Genomic DNA, 13,755 nt, shown 5'->3' on the forward strand with positions numbered 1-13,755 from the left:
AGCAAGAAGAGGCCACAAGCAAACCTGCATGGTTTGTGTGCATTATTGACCTGAAATAAGATTTGAATGCAAACAATGCCTACTGTACATCTATGTAATGTGATCTATTTATCTGATCAATCTATACTTACTCACGGACTGTGTCATTTGATTTTTGAGGAGAAGATGAATCATCTGTTTCTTCTAATGTTGCCAAAACAAAGTTTGCTTCAAATGCCATGTCATCTATGCTGAATATTATTGGTCTGAATAATAAACAATGAAACAGTTCATGGTTTTAACAAAAAAACATATTTTGTCCACCAATGATCATTAAAACTGACAACTCGCATAAACATAAAAAAAAGCTTATGCATAAATTTTTGAGAAGAAAACTTACTGTCCTGCTTTGCTGAAATGAATAGTAATGACAGCGCTGGTCGCCTCTGCAAATGACAAAATGCCCTACAAATGAACAGGAAAAAAAGTATATGATTAACAGCAAGTTTCTGCACATAACTACATACATATACACTTACTGTTGAATATTACATGTATTTGTTTTTCTTAAACACAAATCTGAATTCAGAAGTCTGCCAGGGTCTCATTAACTAGAAATATGTGAAATTCTCTGCACATTACTCCTTCCTTCCTCTAGTGTACCGCCATGTAGTATAAAATGCTTACAAAATGCTGCCATGTAGTATAAAATGCATACTGCGTACCGTCATGTAGTATAAAATGCATACAGCATGCCGCCATGTAGTATAAAATGCATACAGCGTGCTGCCATGTAGTATAAAATGCATACTGTGTACCGTCATGTAGTATAAAATGCATACAAAATGCCGCCATGTTGTATAAAATGCATACAGCGTGCCGCCATGTAGTATAAAATTCATACAGCGTGCTGCCATGTAGTATAAAATGCATACAGCGTGCCGCCATTTAGTATAAAATGCATACAGCATGCCGCCATGTAGTTTAACACCTTACCGACATGTGATGTAATAGTACATCACAGGTTGGGTACATGGTGAAGGCTCACAGGCTGAACCCTTTCCATTGCCGGTAATTTATAGCCGATAATATGGCGGTCACACCCGCACATGGGCTCCGCCATTTTGGTGAGGATCGTTGCTTCCCGTGACGTCATCAGGGAGCGGCGATCGGTCGCCATGACAGCATCCGGACAGCATCCAGATGCAGATTCCCATGGTTACCAAGCAAAACAAAGGCAGGGGAGGAGCCAAGGGGATAAGGTAAACCCCTGCAAGCAGGCAATGGCTGCGGATAGTTAATGAGGGTAAATGAGAGAATTGCATTTATAAAGAGTAACCATCATTCTGAGCCCATAATTCTGCTCCAGGTGTTCCTGGGAATCATTCCTCAAAGTATTAAGCCTCTCGGTCCTCATTTAGTACCTTTTTTGTCTCTTAGGTTTCCAGCTTTTTAAAAAAAAACTACAATCAGCAAGACAGAGGGGCGGAGCCTGCCTCCTGTCACCTCATCACAAGCGCCTGCTGCTGACCAATGACATCTATCTATCTCATATTTATCTATCTATGTATATCCTGTCTATCTATCTATCTATCTATCTATCTACCAATCTATCTATCTACCAATCTATCTATACCTGCAGCACAGCACATGATGGGACAGCATGAAGACTTGGAGAGTCTCTCCTGCCTTTTCCTGCTGTGGAGTGTGAGGTGATGGGAGAGGGGGGGTTGTGATGCTCTTCATCTTGTGCCTGTGTGGATTATATGTGTATATACAAGTGTAGGGAAAGCGGAGGGAGAGATAAGAGTGTAGGTGTTTGGTTACTACATTAGTTAGTGCTCCTGGCAGCATATGACTGAGCTGTGAGGTAAACAGCGGAGAGCAGAGAGAGAGGGGGTGTGTCTCATTCTCTGTCCATAGTCAGCTCCTCAGAGAAGAAGAAATGTGCCTAGCAACAGCAATCCAAGGAGTCACTAACAACAGGGGAAAGGCTGCAGAATACAAGAGGAAGGAGCAAGATTGGGTAACTAATCCAATTGCAAAAGGGTTTAAAATGACCTGCCCTACAACATATCAAAAGTTTTTTGAAGTGACGGTTACACTTTAAGCTTGGTACAGAGTTTGAATTTGCAGATATTTGTGGGCAGTGGCTTGATACACTAGGGCTGGCTCCCTGGTCTTTAGTTAAATCATGCTATCTTGCTGAGAATACGGATGGTCCTAGTTAATGACTTATATTTTCTTTTCACAGGTGCCCATTGACCATATTGGACTCTATATATAGCTGCCAACAGCCTTTTGGGTGGACTTTATACTTCAAGCTTGTCTTTCAGATACCCTTGATTTATGGATTCTTGGGTTTGGATATTTTGCACCCACTACGTGGGGTGGGGGTTGTTTTGGGGTTTCCCTTTGTACTTTTGTAATAATAATAAGTGAATGGCTTTCAAAACAAAAAAAAAGAATTACCGTATTTTTATATTATATATTATATTATATTTAATAATTCCATATATAAGGCGCATCGGACTATAAGGCGCGGGGTCCGGGGGCGTGGCGGAGGTCCGGGGGCGGAGCGGATACCCGACGGGACGCGACGCCAAGACGCGATGGGGAATGCGGGGAAGGTGAGCGGGGAAGGTGAGGGGGAGGTGGAGGAGGGCAGCGGACCATACTTACATAGGTCCCCGCTACCGGAGACAGCAGATCTCCAGCGGGAACTACAGACCACGCGGCAGAAGTTGTTCGTGCCGCGTGGTCTGCAGTTCCCGCTGGAGATCTGCTGTCTCCGGTCTCCGGTAGCGGGGACCTATGTAAGTATGGTCCGCTGCCCAGCGCCATACATAGGGCGCACCGGACTATAAGGCGCACTTTGGATTTCCACGGAAATCCAAGGCTTTTAAGTGCGCCTTATAGTCCGGAAAATACGGTAAGTAAAATTGTTAGAAACATAATAGTTACTGGTATACTGAGCCATATGAAACAGTGACAGTACAGGGGATTATTCTAAATACATCAGAGACTCTCAAGAAATTGAAATTTAAAGTTAGACTTCTTTTTATAATATTAATGATAGGCTGCTATCATCCTGTGATAGGCTGATGCCATTTGGTCAAAAACAGTTGTAGTATTTAATAGTCAACTTGTGGGGTTTTACAGGGTGGCCTTAGGTCATGTTTGGTGGACATATATCCTAATAATTACCTGCTTTGAAATTGACTTCTATAGTTGTACTGAAATTCTTATTACTGTGAAAAGTGATAACTTAAATTACAGTATGTACAATATAGGCTTTTTAGGCTAGGTATGGACACGTACTACCCTCCAAAAATTCCAGAAAAAATGCAGGTCAAAGAACTGAAAAGAAACCAGTTAAGGACACTAATATCCAAAACATGTAGGTGAGGAGGTTGCTGTTCCATGTGTGATTATTTTTGATGTTTTTAACCCCTTAAAGGAAACCTACCACTTGATGTGGCAGGTTTCTGATGGAAATACCGGGCACCAGCTCAGGCTCTCCTTCACTTCCTATGTAGCCCTGCGCCGGCTATAAAGTTTAAAAAGTGTTTTAAACCGCGATACCGCGGTTTAAAACACTAACAAAAATAAGCTCACCCTGAGCTGGTGCCCGGTATTTCCATCAGAAACCTGCCACTTCAAGTGGTAGGTTTCCTTTAAGGACGCAGCCAATTTATAGTTTAAGGCTCAGCGCCATTTTTTGTGTTCTGACTTGCGTCGCTTTTGAACACTGCTACTTATCAAAGCGATTATGAGATTGTTTTTTTCTCCACAAGTTGTACTTCATTTTAGTGGTAAATTTTGACTTATTAAGTTTTGAGTTTATTTAAAAAAAAAAAAAAATTATGCATTTTTTTTTTAAATCGCCATTTTCGAAATTCTAAATCATCGCATTTTTAGGCAGATAGATTAACCACCTAAATAAGTTGCTGAATAACATTTCTTATATGTCTACTTTACATTTTCATAATTTTGAAATGTCTGGGTAATTGGTTTTTATGTCAAGTGGCTTACAAGTCAAATATCAGTTTTCTGTATTTTCAAAATTGACTATTTTGGGGATAATTACTGTTTTGAATGAAATTTGTTATACTTAACATTTTTAAAAAAACCCTATTCTGTATATCAACAACCCATTTTCAAATCTGCACCCCTCAAACTATCAGAAACAACATTTAGATGCTCGGGATTCAGGTATATATAGTGAATATTTCCCTATTTGGCACAATCCACAACTCCCTGAGATGTTCAGACTTGAGGGGTTTTCTCCATGGGAGGGCAGAGGAATATGGTTCCTTCATCAATTGATAGATGGTGAGACTTTTAAATCCTGCTTTTAACAGCTGCAAGAGTCCTTTCACCACGTACACAGTTCTATAAATTTCTCCAACTAAGACATGCATATGAAAAGATGGTCAAAGATGGAAGGATTAAAACCTCAAATCACTGTGTCCTAAAATTTGCAATGAGAGGGGACCTGAGTAGGGGAATTATATCTAATATTTATTCTAGTCTACTTGAAGAATACCTGAAAGAACACCCTCTTACTATAAGGGACAAATGAAGCAGATGTGGGGGAAATCTCCGACACTCAGTGGGAAGTAGTCTTGGAGGGAACACTATCATTATCTCCGTCAGAGGCCCAAAGATTATCGCAGATTTATATCCTGCATAGGGTGTATAAGACGCCAATCATGCTCCATAAAATAGGAATTCGATCTGATTCTTGCTGCCCCAGATGTTCGACTCCAAATGCTAAATTGCTCCATATGATGTGGGAGTGCAGGGAGTTGGGGGAATTCTGGAAACAGGTTCTTCAATTAATTCGTAGAGTACTGTCAGTAGATTTGGAACCGGACCCGAGGGTTTGATTGTTGGGATTGATTGAAAGTGACACCATAGAAGGAGTTACCCTGTTATGCACACTACACTACTATACTTGGCACGCAAAGCCATAGCGGCTCGGTGGATTCAAACCTCGACACCTACAATACAGGAGTTTATAAATAAAGTCAATAACATAATTAAGTTGGAATGGGGGTGTATTTACAAAGGAAATGTCCCAAAAAATTTGATAAGCTAAGGGGTAGGTGGCTGGATACGGCGGGATTACCGAACAGAGCATTGACGGATTTGCGAAGCAGCTCTCGCTATCAAATGTTAGGAACATAGGGATATGTGCTCTGCTGTCTTGGGTTTTTTCATTGTGAGGTCTTCCTAATGTTCTTGAATCGTAATGATATGAGACTAATCACTCTCTAGGTAAGAAACAGCTTTTAGGAAGATTGTTAACCCCTTGAGATCTTCATAGTAAATAAATCAAAATGGAGGTGAAATTTAGAATTGTCATATTTTGTCGCTTATACGTTCATTTAGCCCTAAAATTTACACATTTCCAAAAGATAAAAAGAGAAAACCCACCTTACAATTTGTTCTGCAATTCCTCCCGAGTTCAGAGACCCCCCCACATGTGGTCATTACTTGTTTTATAGGCACATATTTAGGCGCAGAAGGGAAGGAGCGCCCTGCAGCTACCAGGATTTTAGTTTCCTCATTGGCCCCTTTTGTAGGCTATACAAGTTTTGGGTTTTCGTTATTGGGGCCATGTGACGGCATTTTTTTGGCGGGAAGAGATGCTTTTTCCAGTATTCCCATTTTGGGGTTGGTATCCCCTATTGTTGAAAATTTAGGAACTTATTTTAGAGGGCAGGAGTAGAAAAGCATCAATTCTGTACTGGATTTTTTCGTTCACCGTAAAGCCTATTAATCATGTTTTCTATATTCTATGGGTCAATGCAATTTCAGAGATACCAGATTTGAATATTTTTTCTTATGTTTTACTAAATTTGCCAAATAAAACCCTAATGTGGGGAAAAATCTATAATTGGTTCATCGCCGTCTTCCAAGTGGCATAACATTTTTACTTTTTTGGCTACAGACCTGGTTGATGGCTTGTTTTTTTGCGGGACATGTTGTACTTTGCACCAGTATCATTCTGGAGTACATATGTTTTTATGGTCACTTTTTATTTCATTTTTTGTGGGATTAAATAGGTAAAAATCATAATATTTGCCAGGTTTTTAACAGTTTTTTTTTACGGTGTTCATTGTGCAGGTTCAATAATTATTTGTTTTTATTCTACGGGTTGTTACGGACATGGTGATACTATATATGTGGGGTTTGTGTTATGATTTAGACTTTTTTTGTGCATTATATGTCTCTTTATATGTTATGGGGCTTATGATTTATTTTTTTACTTTTTTTATTACTTCCACCATGGGACATGAACAAGCAACCATCTGATTGCTTTTTTGTGATAATGCTCATCAATACTGATGTATTGCAGGGTATTAGCTATGTCAGCCTATGCACATGCAATAGGCTGACACTGTGCCTTTCAGATGACATCACAGACGCCATCTTACAGGCACTGCATACAGCCCTGGGGTCCTGATTGGACCTTAGGGTTGCCGTAGAAACGATCGGCACCATCCGAAGAAGGCAGTTTAAATGCCATGGTCAAGCTGACCGCGGCATTTAATGGGTTAAACACCCGTGTTTGGAGGCTACTGGGATGCCGGCATCAGCCCAGCGTCCAATATATTACATCCATTGTTCCATCCATGTAAATTGCAGAGCGCTGTGCTTGGCTATCTTCGTCAGCTCCATAGAGATTAATGGAGTAGAACGGTCATGTGCGGCCGCAACCCTATCGGACCCCTCGTTATCGTGATCTGTGAGGGTCTCATCACTGAAAGCCCCAGTAATCAGCAAGTTAGGCCCTATCCTGTGGAAAACCCCTTCAACTTATAGTTGGAACTGTATATTTTATCATTGTAATCCCAGCCAGAACTTTTTTGGTCTCTGTGACAATTGGATTTTAAAAATGTTGGGTTGTCATAAGAATCAATATTAACACTAAAGCTTCATTACAGACACATTTGATAACTGTTATAGCTGTTTATTGTAGCATAGGACTAAAGTACAATAAATTACCAATATCCAGAGGTCCGTTTGTAACTAGGGGTCATATGTAAGTCGGGTGTTCTTAAGTAGGGGACCGCCTGTAACTTTTAGTCCACTAATGAGTAACCGAAGATGTGGCTACACGGCGTAGCTATTCCACGCCCCCAGTAACCTCTTCTATCTTCCTACCCCAAAATCTTCGGCGCACAGCTCCTCTCAGCTCCCCCCCCCCCTTATCTGAGAAACCTGCTGTCTGTGCATGCGCAGAACAGCAGATTTTTGGTAGAAGGATCGAAGAGGCTGCTGGAGCGTGTAGTAACCGCACCATGTAGCCTCATCTCAGACTACTCCACGCCCCAATAGCCTAAAATGTACATATTAGGGGAATAAAAGTTATTAAGAAATTGCGGGGACGTGAGGATTAGCCCTTAAAAAGGCTATCCTCACATCCTATAGATAAACCTATTCACCTATCTACCTTTATAGAAGCAATCAAATTAATATATACCCATAATATGTCATTACTTACCCTTACTTCTTTTAGACAGAATGTTATTTCAGATGAGTCCATTTCAATTTGGAAGTCATAAAATTCATCAGGGCCTAGGTGAATTTCAGTATGCATTACCTTTAAAAAGCCTGCATAAATAAAAATATATAATAATAATAAATAAAATGTAATTTCTATAGTGCAATAACATTCTGCAGTGCTCTACATATCACGGGGTACATAAACAAATAAAATAGGATGTTACAGAGTAATAAGAGAATGATGGCCCTGCTTGCAAGAGATTAGTCTCAAGAGGACCTGTGCTAAAACTAATGCAGCAGTGTTATAACGCTATCTAACACCGCTGCGGAGTACAATAGAAGCATCGGACCGCCCTCAAAGCGGCCTATGGGGGACGTATATACGTCACTGTGTATACATCCCCCAATGGCCATGTGAATGCAGCCTTAGAGATATACATGTAATATATACATGTACATATTACAGAGCAGAACATGGGAAACTAACTGAGACAAAGTGCCCCTCCTCATGTAACACAATGTACCAAATGATCTTCTGTGGTTCTATTTGTAGCTGGCATCAATAAAAATAGTTATTTTAGGCCAACGCATATTACACAACTAAGGATTGGTCTTGTTTAGTTCTGTGCTTAGTTCTGGAGCAAGAGCTCCCCCTATCATAGAAATTAGTTTACTATCCATATGCAGTGCCAATAAAGTTATCAATTAGGTTTCATGTCACTTTAATACAGAGACTCTTTGATTTGACCAATGAAGGATTGCCATCTGCTCATTACAGGCCGGTAAAGTGGCATATAATAAAAAGAAACATTGAGTATGGAAGTTACCAGTTGATACTTTTGCAAATAAAATGATGGTTACTGTAATATAATAGAAAAAAAGCATAACTTAGCTTTAAAAACTACCTTAGACAGGAGACACACCTACGGGAAGATTTACTTATGATGTATAGGATGTTATAACTTTGACCACACCCCTTTTTTTGCAGTATCTAAAAACAGTCTAAAAATAAGATAAATGTACTGCAAGTTACTTGTTTACATTTCACCAACAGGTCAAATGCAGAGAAAGTAATAAGAAATGTCTTGTGTTTGTTAGACATGCAAATACTATTGTATGTACAGAAAGTAGGAAGAAATAATGATTTGGTCCAATTTTCACAAAAAGCTGTTTGGTGCCAAGACAGAACCTTTTCAATAAGTATTTTCAGTATATGGAACATTGCTAGGATTCCTGCAAGTCCCTGCATAGTCATATGGTCAAGAGCGTCAGCAAGCAAGGAAAAGTTTAACCCCTTAACCCCAGGCCCTTTTTGTTTTTTTTTTGTTTTTTTTTCATTTTTCACTCCCCACCTTCAAAAATCCATAACTTTATTATGGAGCTGTCTGGAGGCTTGTTTTCTGGGTAACAAATTGCACTTCATAGTGATGGTATTTAATATTCCATGCCCACCAAGCTCCACTAGGGGATTCTGGGAAAAAATGCAAATTTTTCAGGATGGGATTAGGAAAACCACATCAGTATATCTAGTCCAAAAGGAACAGCTGGAATAAACTGGTTTGGCTTTAATACCGCATCATGTCATAAGGCCTCTTGTAGGTCATGCTTAATGGCAAGGGAGCTGCCTTGCATGGTAGCTAAAAGAGGCATGGTTTTCCTTATCGCATCCTGGAAAACCTATTTGCATATTTTGCCAAGAGGGCGTCCATTAGTTGGATTCTTTACTGTTAGAGCAGTAAGACTGTGGAATTCTCTGATGCAGGATGTTGTGTTGGCTGATACTTTGAATATGTTTATTATTATTATTAACATGTTCAGTAGGGAACACTTACGAATTGTGCAGGACATAGGGGTACTTCCTTCTAAGGTTAGGAGTAGACCATCCTGGCGTATGAAGTCAGAGTGTGGTCTGAACAAGTTAAGGTTTTAATGATGTAAGAGTTTTTTAAAGCAAGAGTCTATATTTTTATGTACATGTGTATGACAACAACATGGACCAACAAAGAAACTCTTACCAGGATCTTTTTCACTATGACTTTTTAAGATGATTTTGGAAGGGGTAGAAACCAGCGTGATTTCCTCTTGACAAGATGGAAAATGAATTATATTATCAGATAATGCTCTGTAGAGAAACAACAAATTAACCTGGATCAGTGACAAGTCCCTATGCAAAAAGAAATTGTGTACTCAGTAGCATAGGATATTTAGCAGGATGCCTCTGCATAGAAAATGTAGGCCACTAGGTTTTGCTATCCGTGTCTTGGTAGCTTAGCAGATGTTCTATTCTTTACAGATGGTGGATTCAACGGGGCTTTTTTTAGAAAAAAAAAAGAAAAACAATACATTTTGCCACAACTTTATCCCTTAGCTTTCTAGTGTGTTCCTTTTCATCATACTCACTAATGTTTTTGAAAAAAAACCTCTGAGCTCTTTACAAAAAAAGCTGTATTTATTCTGAGCATAAATTACAAAGAGATGTGCTCTATCAGGTGACTCACACTAGATTTATTTAAGGATATGAAAGTACAAGGGAAAGAATAAATATGCAAATATAATATATAAATATTTCAGTTTTTTCACTTGCAAGCATTTGGAAAAGCATCATTTTATTTACACTTTCTATGTACCTGATAAATGATCACAACGGTAAATTTTATGTAAACTGTATAATGTTGTGACAACAGTATGTATGAGATATGCTTAGGATATTCCCATTTCAGCAAATTATTGTTATTGTTTTTATACTAAAAAGTTATACCATTTTCCAATTGATACACTTTCTGCATCAATTCCTCATGGATTTCTATATCCAAGCTTGCTGTTATTCTATGGAAAGCTTCTATGTTTACTACTAGTGGATAGAAATCTGACTATGGTCATAGAGGTGCATGGCTCGTTATGTCTAAGGGTGATTCCACACATGGCGTTTTGAAACCGTTTTTGGTCTGCTTCTAAGGCCCCTTCCACACTTGCGTTGCAGATCACGTCAGAGTGTGATCAGGGTGCGATCAGGGTTTGGTCAGTGAAAAACGCACATTTTGCATCAGAGTGCAATCAGTTTGTTCAGTGTCTCAGTTTTTCATGCGCGTTTTCAATGCAATTTCAATGCAATTTCAATGCGTTTTTCACGCGCAGAAAATGCACGTGAAATGGACTCAAGACTGAGCTCTATCTTTTCTATGGCAATTGATGCATGAAAAATGCATTGCACTTGCATTGCACTTGCAAGTGTCTCAGAGTGCAATGCGTTTTTGATGCGTTTCCATAGACTTGTATGGTGCGTTTTTCACGCGCGTGACTTGCAAAAGTAGAGCATGTTGAGATTTAAACACGCGTTAAAAAAAACGCACGTGTGTGCGTGAAAAAAAATGCAAGTCTGAAAAGACCCATTGATTACAATGGGTCAGAGTGTAATGCAAGTTCTGCACGTCAAAAGCACGCGCAGAAAACGCACGTGAAAAACGCAAGTGTGAAAGGGGCCTAAGCAATTCGTTAAAAACGCATGCGTTTTTTAACGGAGTGCTTAAAAACGAACAAAAAACGGTTTCAAAACGCCATGTGTGGCATCACCCTAAGTGATATAACGAGCTGTGCATCTGTGTGACCATGGTCTGATTTATGCCCACTAGTCTTAAACTTTAGTAAGCTTTCCATAGAATGACAACAAGCAGAGATCTAAAAAACTTGTAAGGAATTGGTACAGAGAGTATATATCGAAACATTGTATAACCTTTTACCATGCAAAGAATGACATTAATTTGCTGTAATGGGAATACCCCTTTTACTTGAAGGAAGGGCAAGAAGCCCAAAATGTGTTTTTAAAAATTTTAATTGCAATTTATGACAATAAACATCATATGTCATTTTGTCTTGGGTTTTCACATAATTTTACATTGACATAGCAGTGTAATCCAGAGAGGTTCCTGGCTTTTTTCTCACATTTCTGAAGTCTACATTTCACTGCTCGGGTGAAGTGAAAATATAGGTTACCAGGCTGGCATCTTTTAATCAATGTTTCTATTTTATGTGCAGAAAACCAAAGGGTTAAAAGGGTGAGCAGATCCTATTTTATGTGTCCATTGGTTAGGCATTATTATTGGAGGCACCATCCTCTGTCCTCTCCCACTTGTTCTCTTCTATGCTCTGTATGTTGCTGTGTCAGTTTATTTGTAACTGAATACTATTGGTGCTTTATACATATTACACTGCATATGCATGTATACTGTATATATCTATTTTTCAAAAATGAGTATTAGAAAAAAGAAAATTCCAATCAAAGAAACAGCTGATACAGTTTTGTATTTTAAATATAAGCTTGAGTCAAAAATGCATTTGGAAACAAATGTATTTCATTAGCTTAACATACCTGGACTGGATCCTGAGTTCATTAGGACACAAAGATTTGGAATACACTGCTTGTATTGGTTCACAGTCCTCATAAGCCAAGTTGTACGTTTTAGTAAGGCCTTGAAAAAAAATTATAAAAATTCCAAAGCAGTGAACTCTATTAAATTGCTTACAGTAAATTTTTTTTCATGATGTTCCTCAAAAACACAGTGAAGGCTTGCAGCACAACATGTGAACATAGTCATACAATGATGCGGTTCTATATGCTGGGAGATTCGGCATGACACAGAAAAAGAACCCCGGACACTTATTCATAGATCAAGGTAGCGTGACTATGATAATCTTCTTATTTCGTATTGATGGCCTCCTTCCATCTAAAATCATTTTTTATAATTATGCTAATGCACCAGAAGGGCTCTGAGGGTGTTACCAGAACCCCTTAGTGCTGTAGCTTTACAGGCTGACACACTGTCTCACCCTCCCCCCAGCTCCTGCACAGCACTTCTCCCTCTGTCTGAGATATATATCACTGCAGAAAAGTTCAGTTTCAGCTCATGGTGGAAGGGAGAAGTTGACCTTGCACACTGTAACAGCTTGTGAATCTGCAGCAGGGAGAGCCTCTGGTAACACCCCCCCCCCCACCACCACCACCCAACACACACAAACGCAAAGCCCTTTTTGGCTTATTTGCATACTTGTAAAAGTTGGCATTCCAGAGAAGGAGGCCATGGATAACAAATATAAGAAGATTAGCATAGCCACAGTGCTTGTAAGTGCCCTGGTTTATAATGCTTAATTGTCTGCTTCAACGGTTTTATTGTGTGTTGCACAATAATAAAATAATATACAGCGCATTGTATGTTTTGCAAAGTGGCTAAATGCAAATGTATACAATAATTATATTGTTATCATGATTCATTTTGATGGTAAATGTCCTTTAATACATTCAATTTATTTCCAGACTGATTTGATGCTTCACATTTACAGATCTGATGCTTTGCATGGTTCATCCTGCATTGTCTACTATGTAGTTGCTAGTGTGTTGTAATACCAATGTCAAGCTCTGATCATTTATGAAAATATGCTGGATTTATTTACAGAAGTCAGAAAACTTAGCCTTAACGTCACTTTCATGCAGAACAAGTGAATGGTTGGAGGGAAGGTTCTTCTGAAGTTTAGTATAAGTCACGGCTCTTTAGTTATGTGCCATGTAGAGGCACTATTGCTTGGCACCTAAATGCGTGATATCATTTACTCACCATTTTTGTAGAACAGGCGAAAAACCATGTGACATGAGTCAAAATGTAGGTAAATATGGCATTTTTCAACATTTCTGTCCAATGTGCTTAAACTTCTAAACACAGGTAGAACTAACTGCAAAAAAAAGTATACTCAGAAGCATAACACAAAACCAGTAAGCAAAGTACAGTGTTAGCCTTCTATACTGTTGTAGTTAACATTATTGTCACCTCTGATGTTTAACATAAACAATGCTTTAAAAATCAGTGGATATTTACCAACGTTTTATTTGTAATGGAATTGTCATCTAAGCAATTCCTTGTTAAGAGTTGCACTTTAACCCCTTTCTGGCATGTTATCATAGTACGACAAGTAATCAGTGATTGATATATCTCTGATCGCGGTTATTAACCAATCATCTTTAACCATAGAATGACTTAGAAGATGGTGATGAAAAAATAAATTATTGTTTGTCTTTAATTCTGGTGCATTGTTCTGGTGTAAATTAAGCCAACAAATAGTAAGTGAAAAAATTTACTATGTGGGGCAGCACGGTGGTTAGCATTACAGCACTGGAGACCTGGGCTCAAGTCCCAGTGTCAAAATCTGCAAAGAGTTTGATTGTTCTCTCCAAGTTCGCATGGGTTTCCTCTGGGTCCTCTGGTTTCCTCC

General features: G+C 39.0%; 1 protein-coding gene across 1 annotated transcript in view; it reads right to left on the bottom strand.

The window, feature by feature from the left end:
* Window positions 1-13,755, bottom strand: part of RAD9B (RAD9 checkpoint clamp component B) — a 28,960-nt gene that overhangs the window by 7,306 nt on the left and 7,899 nt on the right. The window contains exons 4-9 of the mRNA XM_072143157.1: window positions 13,104-13,218; window positions 11,864-11,963; window positions 9,513-9,619; window positions 7,496-7,605; window positions 380-444; window positions 132-245 (exon numbers count right to left, since the gene is read on the bottom strand). Coding sequence (XP_071999258.1) covers window positions 132-245; window positions 380-444; window positions 7,496-7,605; window positions 9,513-9,619; window positions 11,864-11,963; window positions 13,104-13,218 — 611 coding nt within the window. The remainder of the gene's footprint in view (window positions 1-131; window positions 246-379; window positions 445-7,495; window positions 7,606-9,512; window positions 9,620-11,863; window positions 11,964-13,103; window positions 13,219-13,755) is intronic.

This window comes from Engystomops pustulosus, chromosome 1 (genome assembly GCF_040894005.1).
Source record: "Engystomops pustulosus chromosome 1, aEngPut4.maternal, whole genome shotgun sequence".
NCBI classification, from domain to species: domain Eukaryota; kingdom Metazoa; phylum Chordata; class Amphibia; order Anura; family Leptodactylidae; genus Engystomops; species Engystomops pustulosus.